This window comes from Melopsittacus undulatus, chromosome 2 (genome assembly GCF_012275295.1).
Source record: "Melopsittacus undulatus isolate bMelUnd1 chromosome 2, bMelUnd1.mat.Z, whole genome shotgun sequence".
NCBI classification, from domain to species: domain Eukaryota; kingdom Metazoa; phylum Chordata; class Aves; order Psittaciformes; family Psittaculidae; genus Melopsittacus; species Melopsittacus undulatus.
In genome coordinates this window covers 53,848,493-53,865,258 of record NC_047528.1, presented here as the reverse complement: position 1 = coordinate 53,865,258, position 16,766 = coordinate 53,848,493, and the positions used below count along the sequence as shown (strand labels likewise).

The 16,766-nt window shown below is 37.7% G+C and overlaps 1 protein-coding gene across 2 annotated transcripts in view; it reads left to right on the top strand.

The window, feature by feature from the left end:
- The window catches only part of TMTC4 (transmembrane O-mannosyltransferase targeting cadherins 4), a 55,210-nt gene that overhangs the window by 8,919 nt on the left and 29,525 nt on the right, over window positions 1-16,766 (top strand). For both annotated transcript variants that reach the window (XM_005145228.3, XM_031045572.2), the window contains 3 exons: window positions 1,499-1,715; window positions 5,500-5,587; window positions 15,693-15,790. In XM_005145228.3, coding sequence (XP_005145285.2) covers window positions 1,499-1,715; window positions 5,500-5,587; window positions 15,693-15,790 — 403 coding nt within the window. The remainder of the gene's footprint in view (window positions 1-1,498; window positions 1,716-5,499; window positions 5,588-15,692; window positions 15,791-16,766) is intronic.

Genomic DNA, 16,766 nt, shown 5'->3' with positions numbered 1-16,766 from the left:
ATAGATGCTTAGCTCATGTTTTTTGCACAAGGATTTGAGCAAGCAGTAAACCATGTGGAAACTGGGCACAGTAATGCAGAGAATCTTTGAGGACTCATCTTAAGGTTCTTTATTTTCCCTATGCAACTAAGTGTTGTGGATGGGGACCTGGCACTGGTTCTGCAGATGTGTCCAGTCTAGGCCAGGGACTGGGTGACTGCAGAAGCACTCACACTCTTAGTCCTCATATTCAAGCAAAAACTTTCACTCTTGAATGCAGTATCAAGCATTTTAAGTATATTAGCACTGTGGGTTTCACTCTCTGTTGGGCTTTCTTCACATTGTCATGAAGGAAAATATGCAACTGAATAGAAAGTGTCAGAGTCTTAAACCTATTAAAGCTTTCAGTGCATTACACAGCACATGCTTTCCTTTATTTTCAAGGTCTCTCTGGTATATTGCATCTCTAGTAACGTCTTGGTTAGTTTAAAGAGTGAAGTAGGATACAGTTATTACTATATCTGAAAACATAGATGAGCATGTGAAGATGGTCCATAAAATGCTATTTTCACAAGTAAGAAACTGGTTTTCTTAATTTCCCTAAGCTCCAGTTTATGTGCATGACATTTATAATAGGTTAGAGTTTTTTAATAGATTTCACATAAGCCAGATGTAGACTAACTAAATGAACTATATAAAATTCCCTATTCACACTAAGTTTCTGTGTATCTCACCTACTGATAAAAGTGTATGGAAAATAACAAGATGTTTCTCCTTTTTCTTCTCCCTCTTCATTTTATCAGAATTCTAATCTTGAACAGGGTTTTGTGACTGAACTTTCACTTACACTTCCTTCTGGTTCTAATACTCATTAAATCTCTCTGTAACCAGTCTCACAAATCAGTTATGAAGATGTGCTAGCTGACTGCTTTCTGGATGTATACTGATTGTACCCAGATGGTTTCCACATTGCCAGTCCAAATGCTAGGACATTTTTCAGCTAGAATGTCAGTGGAAATCGTAGTCTCAGTTGCATATTAATTTCCTCTTTGTGTGGATTTAATTAAAATAATTTCATCCAGTTAGTTTTGGACATAGTTTCTCTTAAGCGCAATGGTATCCCCCCCAGTAGATTTAGGGTTTTTCCACAAGGACACTCCTGCATTGCAGCATTGAAGTTACGTTGCTGACCAAAAGTAATTTCTAAGTAACCATAGGTATGATTAACATAATAGCACTAACGTATGTCTTTGGAGAGATAATATGCTGAATATGGTATCCCATATGAATACCTTTGAGTAAACATCAGGACATTGTTTCTAGCTGACTGTATTGGCTCAGTGGTAATAACATGCATGCTGGGATTTGATGGGGTTTTTCAGCTTTTTTTTTTTTTGTTGGGGGAAAGGGGAGTTGTGCTATTTAATACAATCTTGCTATGGGCTTGTTTAAGTTTTCTGTTTGTGTATCTCTAACCACTGATGTAATTCCTAGCCTTAATGTTCTTGTTTCTGTATAGAATTAATTACCTTTTTGCTGGAGGCTTCTACCCAGTTGGTTTTCATGTCATCAATATAATACTGCATTGTACTATCTCAGTGTTGATGGTTGATGTATTCTCGATATTATTGGGTGGACTGCAATTCAGTAATAAAGGAAGAAGGCTAAACCTGGCTCCAAAGACATCTCTTCTAGCTGCTTTGCTGTTTGCTGTACATCCAGTGCACACCGAATGTGTAAGTAGTGAATAATGAGCTCCAATGATTTATATCTTAGAAGTTCTTGACCATCTTGACTAATTAATTCTGACAGTCTTATACTCTACACGTTGTTTTTATATATTCACAATAGTTCTCTTGGCACATGTCTTATGAGAGCCATCAAATGTTATGGTTACTATGTTCAAAAGATTGTAATTGCACAGGGCTGGACCTTATTGAGGAAGATAAATCATTTAAGTACAGTAACTAAAGAAGGATAGCCCTGAACTACAGTTTCCCTAGTTACTGAATTTCCCTAATTACTTTTCATTTGTATTTGCTTTGATACAAAACCAAGGAGATACAAAATTGGAGTAGGGGCATTATATGAACTCTGTATGTAAGTGTATTAGAATACTGCATACAGTTTTGAATCCATGCTGCATGGACAACATTAGGAAAAATTGAGGGGGCTCGGAAGAGCCATGAAAATGATTAAAGGACTGGAAATCATTCCATGTCATGAGACATCAAACTCCGTGGGTTTATATTTTAATATGAAGAAGAAGATGAAACAATTTAATTTTTTTTATCACATTCTGTAATTATGTATGTGGGGAACACAGATTTCATAGTAGTGGGCCCTTTAATAATGCAGACAAAAGAGTAGCAGTGGCTGGAAGCTGAAGCTCTAAAGATGCAGAATAGAAATATGGCACATGTGTGGCAAAGATCAAAGTCCTTTTGTGGAAATTCTAGTGAACAGGGAGGAGACAGGGTTTTTTTAAAACTCTCTTTTTACACTCAGCTAAGAAAATCTTATGGTCTTATGCCAGTGGGCTTGCTGGATGTGGTCCCTGATTGCTTGATCTTGTAATAATGAAAAAATAAAATATAAAAAAATTGCAATGCAGGAGTCATTTCTCTTAGAGTTTGGAAGGACTAAGCTACTGGAAAAAGTACTAACTTTAACTTTGATCTCTGTGCTAGTAATGAGCACTGAATCCTCAGTGCACCTTATATATGTGTGGAACTGATTTTTCATTTATTCACAATATGCTGTGGTTTTGGCTTTTTTTTCCTTGTCTTTGCACATGATTGATGGGGAAGAGGTTATGGAAAGCTGTGCCTCTCAGCTGACTGGGGACCCTGCATGTATTGGAAACCTAGAGATGGTACCAAGTTGTATATTAGTAATTTGGCACCTTTTTTGGCAGTGTGGCTAACACATCCTGTCAATCATTCTCTGGCATTTGCTCACCTGCAGACTAACTTCATCGTGAGGGCATGTTGTGCTGATGTCAGAAGGGCCCCTTGTATTTTTTTTTCTCCAAAACCAGTTCTAGATGTCAAAGTGCAGTAAAACAAGTCTTCAGTGCTTTTGATGATCTGACATGTAAAGAGAAATCTCACTTGAGTTTTTGTGATAAAACTACTGTTGACTCCTTTATCATTATCCATAATCATCATCTTCATTACATTTAACTCTAAAAATATATTTAAATCAGCAGGCAAATGTTAGTAAGACCTTGGTCATGTCAAATAAATTACAAGTGAAGTGGTTTGCTTGCATATATGAGGTTTGAAGACTTGTGTATACTTATGGCAAACATTGGAAGAAGAGGAAAAAAGTAGGATGCTTATATACCATATGTCTTCTAAGATCCAGGAGTAAACAAAGGCCTCTGATCATTTACATGGTGAATAATAAACCTTGCTGCACTGAAGCAGTCATCATACTGCTATGGTTCTAGCATGAGTGTGTATCAGGCAGCATCTCCTCAAAAAGCAATCTTCATGATTTTAAATCTGAATTTTAAGTATCATGACATCTTGGTTTTGAGATGAGATGGCATATTTTGACATAAAATTGTGAGGAATCTGTCTGCTTGCTGCTTTGGATTTTGGTATATACAGCAGAAAACAGTCACATAAAACAGACCTTGAAAAGTTTACAGCTTTCAGTACCTATGTAAGAAAAACAGCTGTCATTTTTCTACCTACATGTAAACACTCTTGTGGTGCAGTCTTCTCTTCTGTAAAACGGTTATTCTTTGTAACACTTGAGTGATGGAATACTAAATGAAACACAGACATAAGAATATTCCTGATGCTAATTTAAAACTATGGGGGTTTTTTTTTGTTTACCTTGTTACCAGGACTACAGACCTGATCCTGCATTTGAGATAACATTGTACTGTTGTAGTAATCTGAGGCCGTATGTGTGTTATTAGCCTCTTAATCTCTTTGTTGTAACAAGTTGGCATTTATTTTCAAAATTGTGTCAGTTCACCTTTACTTTTATCTCATTAGCTGAGAGTAGCTCCTGAAACATAATGACACATCATTATTTTCACCTTTTAAAGCAGTCCACAGCCACTGAGTTAATTCTCTTAATATCTTTATAAAATAGAAAAAAAAAGCAGTGAAGTTAGATGGATGGCTTTGGATAAATTAATAAGTTTCTCTGAACTGCATTTAGGAGTCCAGCAATTTCTCCTTTTACGGTATCAAGTGAAGCTGAGGGAAAAGTGGGGGAGAGTCTCTTCAGTGTATTCAGTCCTACTCTCATGCCTCTGCGCTTCTCTCTCTGATGTTACTAAGTAATAGTTGTGCCATCAGTTCATATTCATACAAAAAATGCCCGTCTCATAAGACAGGTTAGCAACCAGCTTTAAACAAAATGAAGATACACTTTATACTTTTACCTTCCTCTTTCTGTTCCACTCAGAAAATGGGACAACTGGTGTGCTATACAAAAAAAAGTTTGTGCTTTTGTCCCTGAAACATCACTTCAAAAAGGACATTAAAAAAAAACAAAAACAAACCTGGAAGTGTTCTGCTCTGCTTCCAAAATGCCTCTATGTGCATCGTCTGGAAACATGGAACCCAGTACTCCAGGGAGTAGAGCTAGACTAAAATGGAAGGGGTATTTTCTATGATCCTTACTCTGGGGGTATGTTCTAGTGAGGTCCCAGCATCAGGGCCTATACTGTGCCTTGCCAACCCCATGTTATGATTTCCACAAAAAGTTCATCATGTATCTGACACTTGTGTAATTAAGGAATGAAGATCTAAAAATATGTCATGCTGTGTCTTGGCAAGTTATTGTGAATACAGTTTAAGGGCTTGAACCAAAGCTTGGTGATGGCCCTGAGAATGCTCTTAATTTAAATAGATTGGCACATATCAGGAGGATGGAAGTCCCAGAATGTGCTTCTCATTTTGTTTCGCATTAGTACAGCTTCTGTTACAAGACGCATTTGAAGGTATCTTTAATGCAGTCAATTGATAGAACACAAAAAACTGTCAGAGTGGAGTTGTTTTTTTTCCTGATTCTGCAGGCTAGAAGCTGTTTATCTATTCTGAATGTTCAGCCTGCACTTTGAAGGCTGGCTTGTCTTCTGAAAGTGGACAGTCTTGATTTGCATTTCAGCAGAGCTGCTGATTTTACTGGGGTTCAGGATGTTTGCTAAAAATTCTACTGACAGGCAACATGATCAAAAAAAACCCAGATGGAATGGGGCATTTTTTTCCAGCGAGATCCTTCTTTATTTCTTAAAACAGTAGTTTTTCATAAATTAAAGCCAAACCATTCACCTAGTTGATATTAAGCAATACCCCGTCAAAATTAGGATGTGGCTTACAAAAGTGTGTATCACTAATCCAGTAAACCAGTTTAAAAAAAGGGAAAAAAAAGAAGTGATGTAGCAGTATTCTTTTATACGTTTTACTTTGTATGTGTGTGTATACCTTTATCTCAGGTTTTCTAAGAATAAAATCTTGTAATCTGAAACTTTTCTCTCTTTTTTTATTCAAGGTTGCCGGGATTGTTGGCAGAGCAGACCTACTGTGTGCCCTCTTCTTTTTGTTGTCATTCCTTGGCTACTGTAAAGCATTTAGAGAAAGTAAGCATTCTGTTTGCCCCTTAAATTTTACATTGTGTATATTTTCTGCATTCATACATTTCAGTGAAATATAGCAAAACTAAAAGTGTCAGCTTGATGTGGTTTGAATTTATTAATGTTTATACCCTCATAAAATATTAAAAACAACCAACCAACCAAACATGCTTTAGCAGGTATTTATTGTTAGAAGAGTTGGAAGGGTTGCTGTCCCTAATTCCTGTTAAACACCAAGAATTTATTTTAAGAAAACTCTGTTTTATAATAGGCTTATCTGTTAAATGTTTTATTGTTTAGAAGCATAAATAAATATTTTAATAAGTATTTTGAAAGAAAGAAAACCTATGAATGTATGTTCTTAAATATTTTAGAGCACTTTATGCCGTTATGTTGGGATGGCTTAAATGGAAATGAACTTTAAGAACCTTAATTGTATTTTTAGTGAATTGTACAGAATTATTCATATGAGTAAGCCCTCTAAATTCCTGGAATATGCAAGTGCTGGCATATACATAGTGAATATAGCGTTACTCAGAGATTTTGTAAGACAGCTCTATTTAACAATGGAATTGCTCAATTCCATTTTAGATATTCTTTCAAGTGAGCTTTTAGATCCATTGCATTATTTGATCTGAATGCAGGTTGGCAGTTCAGATACAGTTGTGGAAAAATTATCTTGGCGCTCTGGTAAATAAACACACTATAGTACATGAATTCATGATTATGAAAAACTGTATAGGACATGCAGTCTGCTATGTGAATGTGCCCTGCAACAGGAAATACAAGAATCATTTGGTGAACCTGTGAGGAGCTGTGTTGTGAAAAACTTGTATAATACAAGTTCAATAGGCGTGGTCTGTAGCATTTAACTGGAGCTGGCAGTGTATTGCAGAGGTACCTGAGCTGGCTTTAGGTGATCTAACTTAACAACATAGTCATGGCGTCATACAGCTTAGTGTAGGCTGAGGAGGGGGTAAGTTAGTCCACAGTGAGCTCTAAGATGCTGTGAGTACCTCCTGCTGATTGTATTTAGACGTTTTGGAGCTTTTTTTATTATTTCTGATATCATAAGTTTAACTTAAATATTACCACTTCAGATTGTATTTACAGTGATTCCTATTCACTTTTGATATTTTTCTCCCCTTTGAGTAGGTTTTGGTTTTTTCAACTGAGATGATTTCTTGATGAAAATTGGCTTTGGGAACTTGTTCACTCATTATTCTTTTCTCGCCTATTTGTATGGTTGTACTTTGGTGTTTGTTTTGTTAATGCTGGAGTAAATGAGACAAAGAAAAATACTGGTGACTTCCTTTCCAATTTGCTGGTACAGGTAGACCTATATGTTAGGGGTAATAATTTTTGCATGAACTCGAGCCAAATTCTTAGGACTACCTTGGAGAGTTTCATATAGGACTTTCATATAGGATTTTGTTATGGAGGACACCTCAGGAATGATTTAAGAATGTGATGTGTACTCTCATTAGGAATATTCTGAGTGCTTCTACAACTTGTGTAGGCCATTTGGATACCTTTTAGAAGTCAGCATAACTTTAATAATATTCTTATACTGAAATTCTTATAATTGATACAGAAGAAGGAAAATGTCGATAAGATATTAAGCAGCACTTACTATTTTTTACTGGACATTACATCATAACGGGGTCAGAGCTGTGTCATTTAAACATATTTAAATCTAGTTTTGCCAAGGAAAACTGCAGTCTCCCCGCATAGTTGTGTCTTTTCTCTTTCAGATCAGTTTTCAGTATTTACTGTCACATTCACTGCCTGATTTTCCTTCAGTAACTTTTTAAAAAGCCTAGACATTCTTTGTACTTAAGAATTTGTATCAAAGTTAAATACTTGAGTCTCTTCCAACAGTTACCTCATTTTGGGTAGCCTGGTGACAATTTAATGCTCTTGCGGATACTGTCTGGCATGTCCTAAACAAAAGAATGAAAAGTTATTTCCAGCACGACTAAGCTCTTTAGCAGATCTTGCATAGACCCTGAAGGGAGGAACCTGAGCTTCAGAGTATCTCTTTCCTCTGAATCTTACATGACTTGCTCCAGGCTGATGAGCAATGTGCCAAAATCCAGACATTTCAAAGTTTCAGGCCAGAATGGTTCTGGTCTAAAAACTGATTTTGGAATGCCTTAGTGTGGGATTCATTGTTCATCCTGGATGTGCCTTGCTGTGAAAATCATTCATTTGTAAATAGAAGGGTGGGTGAAATAAAATGGAATAGACTATATCTGTTGGAAAGGACCTGTAACAATCATCTCGCCCAACTGCCTGACCACTTCAGGGCTGACTGGAAATTAAAAGCATGTTATTAAGGGCATTTCCCAAATGCCTTTTGAGCACTGACAGGCTTGGGGCATCAACCACCTCTCTAGGAAGCCTGTTCCAGTGTCTGACCGCCCTTTTGGTACAGAAATGCTTCCTCATGTTGAGTCTAAACCTCCCCTCATGCAGCTTTGAACCATTCCCACAAATCCTGTCACTGGGTACCAGGGAGATCAGTATCTGCATCTCTGCTTTTCCTCCTCAAGCAGCTGTAGAGAACATTCAGGTGAATCCTCAGCCTCCTTTTCTCCAAACTAGACAAGCCTGTGAGGTCCTTAGCTGTTCCTTATAGGACATTCCTTCCAGTCAGGAACTCTAGATTCCTTTCTGCAGAACTGCTGCCTAGGCAGTCCCCAGCCTGGACTGTTGTATAGTTCTGTCTTTGATTTTCATGAGTCTTCTATCAGCCCACTCCTCTAGCTTGTCATGGTCCCTTCAAATGCCAATCCTGTTCTCCACTCTACCCATAATAATTACTGCCAGTTTGCTGTTACTGATGAACTTTGAGGAAGTGCCAGAGTAAAACTAACATTGAAAAGCCTCAGTTGATACTACTGATATGTTTGTGTCCTCAGTGACAAGTACTGTTTTGTCACCAGCAACATCCTAATGCTACTATCAGACAAATAGATTATCTAAGTCTTCCATGAAGAACCTGACTATTCTTGCAGCAAGGCTATGTGAGATTCGTGTACAGATGTGTTCCAGAAGTCTCTCTGTATTTCAGTAGAGTAGATGTAATTGTTGAACTGTCATTCTTTGTCTTCTCTAAAGGAGACAAAAGTTGTGGAAGAGAGACTGGTTAGTGGGTGGTTTTACCTGGTATCTCAGTGAATGAATCTGAGATTTATTTTTTTATTGTTACTTGTTTAGAGTAAGGACTTGTCTCTTGAGGAGGATTTGGGTACTGTGGAGAAAGTATGTATCATTCTGAAAACAGTCGGGAAGTCAGAGAAGTATTGGTGTCAGACTGTGAAACTTCGAAAGGCAAATAATGCTTTTTGTGAAGTTCAAGATATACTACAGCTTGTTTGCCTGATGTAGTCTGTTGTTTTGGTGGAATCTGGGGTAGACAGTTTCTTTTACCCAAAATCTGTGGCATTATTTTTTCTTTTTAAGTATAAGCATTTAACACACTATGTGTTAAATTATTTCTTGCTTAAGTTCTAAGACATTGTTACTTTTCTCCAATATACACTTTCTGATGTTACCATCTTTGATAGGAAATCATTTATATTTGCAAGGAACTAATCTGTTCTCATTCTGTCCTGCTGTTTTAAAACACAGCTGTGGGGACAAATCCAGTGCATAGGCTTTGGAGACAGCAAGAGCTGACAACTGTTTAGGTATGTTCTGAAGGGAATTGTGGGTTATTAACTTTGAATTTTAATGCAGCTTCTCTGGGAATTCATAAGGCGATTTAAATGCTCTAGTATTCATTTTGCCTTCCTTTGTCTTCAACTTTGACAGTGATCCAGTTGCATGTATTTGCCATCTGCATTGGTGATCTCTGAGTGATGTAAAATGAGGAGTTCATGGTTTGCTTCATGTGAATAATATTAGCCAGGATATTAAATAGGGGATCAACTGCTTGCTCATATGCTATGACTTCTAAAAAATACTTTGTTCTGGTTGTGTGTTTGTTTTGTTCTGTTCTATGTAGTTGTCTGCTAAGCATCTACTAGTTCATTGCTAATTTAATAAATCATATGAAGTAGACTGTAGTGATGAGTGTTGTGAATATTGGAGTTTTGTATGATGGAGGTTTTCCTACAGATTGAAAATGTTTTAACTCTCCTGTATGAAAGAGATTATTATTACGGGGAGTTTGTTAGCTATTTCACAATTGGTCAAGAGGTATTTACTATTATTAAACATGAATTTTCATCTGTGTGCTCTACTATTCATATTTGAAAACCCTGGAAGGGCAGTAGTTACCTGTGGAAAAACTAGACTTTCAAAGGAGTAGGTGCTTTTAGAGAATGAATTGGTGAAGACGGTAACCACTTAAATTATTTTGATGGGCAGAGCAGAAACAAAAACTTTTTTTGTAGAATTAGTGCTAACTTTTGTTTGTCCCCAGATGGTGTAATTCAGGGATAGACAATCCCCTTACTGTAGCCTATGTGTAATGAGTTTGAGTTTCTTGGATATGTTTAGAAATGGCATTTGCTATTGCAATTTCATTATTAAGTAAAATGTTGAGCTGCAGTAGAATGTGTCTCCAAATACACAGGAGATCTCAGGCTTAAGTCAGTTCTGACAGTGTATTCTTATATGATCTTTTAAGACTAGATAATTCTTCCTCCTTTGCCTAGCAATTGACTAGCAGGCAATTCTAAGAACTTGGTTAGATGAGTACTTCTAATAGTTTGATTGGAAGATGCCATTCCCTTAGGCGAGGCATGTTAATGGATTATACAAGCATTTGATCTATTTCAATTAAACATTTCTGCAGGAGCTCAACATAACGTACTTTGCTTCGACTTTCAAAGGAGTAGGTGCTTTCACAGAACTGGTTACAGGGTTTCACCTGAAGATGGTGACTGCTTAAACTGCTCCAAGCTGTCACCTGGCTGAGCCCTAAGATGCTCAATTAGCTTTGAAGAAGGGGGTGCAGATTGCCTCAGTGTTTAAATTGGTAATAATAATTTGGGATGTTGTTATATTGACTTAAAAGTAAGACTAATCTTGGCACTCTAAATGGAGTATTTTCTTCATATCCCTAACTTTGAAGGAATTTGTTTTCATTTGTTTTTCATTTGACTTGTGGATTTAGGAAACTGCAAGGTAAGGTCTCTCAAAATAGAATTAGCATTAGGAAGACAGAGTTGAGGTGTATCATCAATAGGCTCCTCATAAATTAAGGATTAGTCAATTCCACACTGTAAAAAATTTTGTGTATGCTCTAGGAATGCTTATACTGGAGTCTGGCAGCCTACCTAGAGGAGCCCTCATGGCTTGTTTCTAGTTTCTATGGGTATTTCATTGAATCCCCTCAACTTTCACACTTAAAGTCCTCCTAAAGAAGGGACTGTGTGAGCAATGCTTTTTGGTTTTGTATAGAAACAATTTATTTCTATAGTTTTAAAAAAAAAAAAGGCAACTACTCTGTTTCTTTGGCATGGTTACTATTTTGTCCATCTGTTAGAGTGGCACAGTGCCCACTCACAATATGGTGTACCAGTTTCAACCAGGCACAGGTGCCAATGAAAGATTGGTTTCGTTTTCTGACACAACATTCTTCTGGTGGGAAGCAGCACTGCATTAGGGAATGTGCTTTGTTAGACTGATTACTTCTGTTGGCATGTATGTATCTCATAATAATTAGCACTTATGCAGTGCTATACATTCTCAAATCACTATTAAAAAAAAAGGGAAGGCATTGCTGGATTCTGGTCTTTTGTGTCTTTTTCTAGCCTAGTTTACTGAGATTTCTGTAAACTGGGGTGGGGGAGGGAGTGTTGTGTGTGCAAAGTCAGGAGCAATCACAAGATAAAACGCTTCTTAATTGAAATTCTTTCTCTTTGAAGTTTAATCACTGATAAATTTTCATAGTATTACAACTATATGTATGACTTATTGACCTTTTGAGACTGCAAAAGAAAGCAAAGACAGATTTCCTTCAGAAGGAGGTCTAGATCACAAAATCACAGAATGTTGGAAAAGGACCAGCAAGGTTGGAAGGGACCTAAAGGTCATCTGAGCTGACCTGCTGAAGCAGGTCACCTACAGCCAGTTGTACATGACCATGCCCAGACAGCTTCTGAATATCTCCAAGGATGGAGACTCCATAACCTCTCTGGGCAATTTGTGTCAGTGCTTAGTCACCCTCTGAGTAAAAGGCTTTTCCTTATGTTCAGACAGCACCTCTTGTGCATCAGTATCAAAGAGTCACAGAATAGTTAGTGTTAGAAAGAGTCTTAAGATCATCTAGTTCCAACCCCCCTGCCATGGGCAGGGACACTTCCACTAGACCATGTTATGCAAAGCTCTGTCCAGTCTGGCCTTGAACACTGCCAGGGATGGCACGTTTACAACTTCCTTGGACAGCCTGTTCTAGTGCCTCACCACCCTGACCATAAAGAATTTCTTACTTCTATTCAGCCTGATTCTCTACTGTTTAAGTTTGAACCCAGTTTATGCCTGTTTTCTCTGGTCCTGTCACTGGGCATCACTGAAAACACCCTGGCTCTGTCCTCTTTGCACCCTCCCTTCAGGTATTTATGTATATCAATGAGATCACCCTCAGCCTTCTCCAGCCTGAACAGTCCCAGCTCGAAGCCTTTTCCCTCGGGGGATGTGCTCCAGTCCCTTCATCATCTTATTGGCCCTTTGTTGGACTTACTCCAGTATTTCTGTGGCTCTCATGTACTGGGGAGCCCAGAGCTGGACACACTACTCCAGGTGTGGTGTCACCAGTGCTAAGTAGAGGGGAAGGATCCTCTCCCTTGGTCTATTGGCAAGGTTTTGTCTAATGTAGCCCAGGATACCATTAGTCCTCTTTCCTGCAAGGGCACATTGCTGACTCATGTTCAGTCAGTCTGGTGTGCACCAGAACTCTGATGTCCTTTTCTGCCAAGGGCTTTCCAGCTGGGTGATCCCCAGCATGTATGGTGCCTGGAGTTGTTCCTCTCTAAGCGCAGGATTTTGCAGTTCTCCTTGTTGAATTTGATGAGGTTACTGCTAGCCCATTTGTCCAGCCTGTCGAGGTCCCTCTGGGTGGCAGCATGATCCTCTGCTCTGTCAGCCACTCCTTCCAGTTTTGTGTCAAACACAAACTTGCAGAGGCTGCACAAACCTGTATGTCTTTGGTAAACAGTTAATCGTATCCTTTTATGCCTTAGAAGTTCACTTAAAAAATAGTCTGTCTCACTATTTTGTGTTTTCTTCTGGGTAATTTTGACTAGTCAGCTTACTTTTTTTTGTTTCTTTAGCTTATCCTTTTGTATCTCTTCTTTAAAAGTAGGCATGTTGGCATTGTTTTATTTTATTTGAAGCTTCTGGATTCTCATGTGTTCTTCATGACTTCTCAGAGGTAACAGTAGAGATTACTCTGGGTTGCACAGGACCTGTTGGAGGAAATTTAACCAATCGTAATTTGGAATACATAAACTTCTCTATAAAGTCTTATAGTTCACTATTGTTGCTTTTTGTTCTTGCTCCCTATCTGCTGGTGGTGTGCTTACTATCTGGTTGCAGCTAACCTCGTTGTGAAAAAGTGAAGCAAAAAGGCACAGAACACTTCTGTTTTCTTGGCACTGTCCATTTACTTTCCCACTGAGTATTGGAATAACTCCTTCCTTGTTGCTGCTCTTCTTACAAATATATCTAAGGAATTGTGGGTTTTGTTCTTTACATACATTATCTTTTCTCATGATGTGAGCTTTCTGAGTTTGTTTCTGTGTGTGTGCTGCTGTTACACTTGTTCTTGATAATTTGACCTAGTTCCTTTTTTCCTATTACTCTTAACATTTTGAATCATCAAAGCATTTGTGAATCACCAGCTGGTCTCTTACTATATATACTTCCAACTAGCTTCTATGTTAAGATCATTTGTATTTGTGTACTGAAAACTGCTTCTCTGAGAAGTGCTTAGTTGCTCTGACTTACTTTCCACCAGAATTTGATTCTGGGAAGAGGAGATCTCTTAGTAGAGGAAAGCATACTTGAGTGAACTCAGGGAAGTCCATTGGGTTTGTTCACTGTTCTCCCTTTTACACTTTTACAATTGGCCAATTGTCATTTTGTAAATACAGTCAGTTACTTTGCCTTCCATCTTTGCATTCTATGTAGAGAGTTTATTTCTCCATTAAACAAACAAACCCACCAAGCAAACAAACAACCCCACTGAATTTCAAGAACTGGCTGAACTGGCTGTTGTATTGGCTGAACAGTCTGTTGTATTGCAGACTCTGAAGAGTTGAAGAGCTCCTTCAAGGATATATTTAGGACAGGTTCCTTTTATTCTTAGCAGTACTCTTAGATCGAATTTTGAACACCCTTCCTCTATGAACTCCAACCCTTATTGTTCGGTATAACTCATGTGAGCTGGAGTTTCCCCATTACATTTTTTTTAGTTGCAGTGTTTCTTTACTTCAGTCATTATGTACTCTGTATTTCCATGTTTTGTACTGTTGTTGTTGAGATCCCATGACATCTTTCATTTAGATGGGTTTCTTTTAACTTTGTAACATCTGCACCTCTGATGTTAAGTGTGAGGATATAATTTGGAGTGGAGGGAGAAGGAACAAATGGCTGCTGGGTGTTGCAATGATTAATCTCAAACATCTTAATACTCACATTGTTTAAGCTTTAAGTTTTAAATAAGAAAGGAGTGCTAGAAGCAACCTCAAACCTGTTTTTCTACACATTTTTATGAAAAGTTCTGCTCTCTGCCACAAAAGTAGTTTGCCTCAAATGATAGAGGAGACCAATGTCAGCAGATCCTTTTCACCCAGGCTTGTAGTTATGGTTTGTATCTGACCAAACAACACCTGAGCTAGTATATTAGTTTCCCTTTATAATCAGTGAAGAGTCAGCTACTTCTCTGAAAGGTAAACCATTGCATTTAATTAGGTAACTTAATCCCTAAAGGTGTCCCCTTCTCTCAACCAATGAGAAAGAAAGCCTAGTATACTAGCTTAGGTGTAGGTGCCTACTTCTGCCATTCACCCTTCCCATAGACCATTATTGCAGTTCCTTTTAAGTACTGAGGTCAAGCCTGCATTAGCAGTAGGAAAGAACTGCTCTAGACATCAGGGAAAGTAGGAAAGGGATGCAGTTAGTGAATGTAGAGTTCAACTTTATTTTTTCACGTGCCAAGTCAAAGATTGGTTCTTGTGATGCCTGTAGAGCCCATGTTGCTTGAACCAAGAAACTGCCTCTGAATGAGCAGAGCACTTCCCTCTGTTGCTTGCATCTGTAGATTAGAGGTTGTGACAGTTATGTTTTTATGTGAAGTATCCATGTACTCTGTGTGTGATAGTACCTTGGCTGAAGTCAGGCTTATTGTTATATTAATCTCAGAAATGCCTGCTTGTAGTACCCAAAATCAGCTACATGGTGTAGTCTTTAAAGACTCTTTCTTTGAGCAGAAGCTGTACTCTTGATCTCTTAACCCCAGCGTTCCTCACCCTGCTGTAAAACTGCTTCCTGAGTGCAAGAACTAACTGCTTCTTTGCTCAGATGCTGAAATTTTTGAGCTCCATGGCATTCCATTGCAGTGCTAATGAAATGACATGAGGTACCTGCTAAATGCAGCAGCCCTGGAGAAGCAGCTCATTGTGCCTTTGTAGATAAGACTACAGTTAAAACAGTTTGCATGTGTGACACTTCATGTGTAACTATGAGAAAGAATTTCTTCTTATTATGGTGGCTTGGAAGAGAATGGCCAGTAATGATACAGCTCTGGCTAAGGATGATAAATGTGTTTAAATATTGGGAATTAACCTTTGCAGATGATGAATTGTGGAAACTATGTGAAGCTTCTGCCATTCTAATTAATCTGGCTAAAACATCTAACAAATAGGGAGATTTCTGATGTCTGTGAGAATAGAAAATGACTGCAATAAAGGGACAAATGCCAGCATATTGCAAGAGGTGCCCTATGCTTTTTAAGTCTGTGCATCCAGATCTTGACTGACAGAAAAGATTGTGAGATTAAATGCTGTATGTTTTTAAAATTCTAATTTTAATTTAGATTTCTAACTTTACCTTTAAATGTAAAAACCTAATACTGTGGCATGCTTTATTTTGACAGATAAGGAAGGACATAATTTTTCTATATTCTGGGTGTTGGTGAGTGTTATCCTAGGCGCAATAGCCATGCTGTGCAAGGAACAAGGAATTACAATACTGGTAAGAATACTCTTATTGACTGAATTTTGACCTCAGCATCTGTCAAGTGCAGTTGTAAAGCCTATAAGGATTAATCCTTTCCACAGCTAATCATACACACACCTTTTTGTTCTGTTCAGAAAACTAATTAATGTCGACAAAAAGCATTATTCTGATAGATCTGTCTTGTGTCCCTGCCAATCTGTTGGAATTCTTCATTTTATCTTCTGTGAGCAGGTTGCATATATCTCTTCACTATTTTGCAAAATTTAAAAAATATACAGTGTTAGTTTTAATGCATATAATTTTCATTGGTCTTGGTTTTGAATGTAATTTTCGAGATAGTAGGCCTACGAACCTCTTGTTGAAGGCTTATGAACAATGATATAACTGAGGAGAGCATTTTTAAAAGCTCCACCCTCTTGCTTTTGTGAACAATGTAATTGGAAGTATAGCCATTGTTTATGCATTTCTAATATTGCATCTCTTCCTAGTGTCCCTTACTTAAGGATCTACCTGTGCAGATACAGTTACTGTTCACTTTTATTATGTTCTTGGTTTTTATTACTTCAGTGAAGACATTCTGTTTTGAGTGATCAAATAATCTACCTGAAATGCTACATCAGTGATTTTTATATTTTACATAGATAGGTCTTGATAGATAAATCCAATTTATAGCTTTAACTAGCATAATGCAACAGAATCAGAAGAATTCTTTGCAGCAAGACCTTCTTGGCCTTTCTAGAAAAAAGGGAGAAATAATCACAGAAAACTTCTTACCTTAAGACATTATTTTTGAAACTTGTAGATTGATGTATTATTTGGAGATGCTGTAAGCAAAACATAAGGAATTATCTTAAACATGGTGCAATTATTTCCATTAGTAGTATGAAGCAATTATTTGCGCTAGCAGACACAGAAATATTCTTGGATCTGAGTTTTTTATTTGTTTGCTCTTGCTTTGCTAGGATAATTATATTTATTGTTGTGCTGAGGG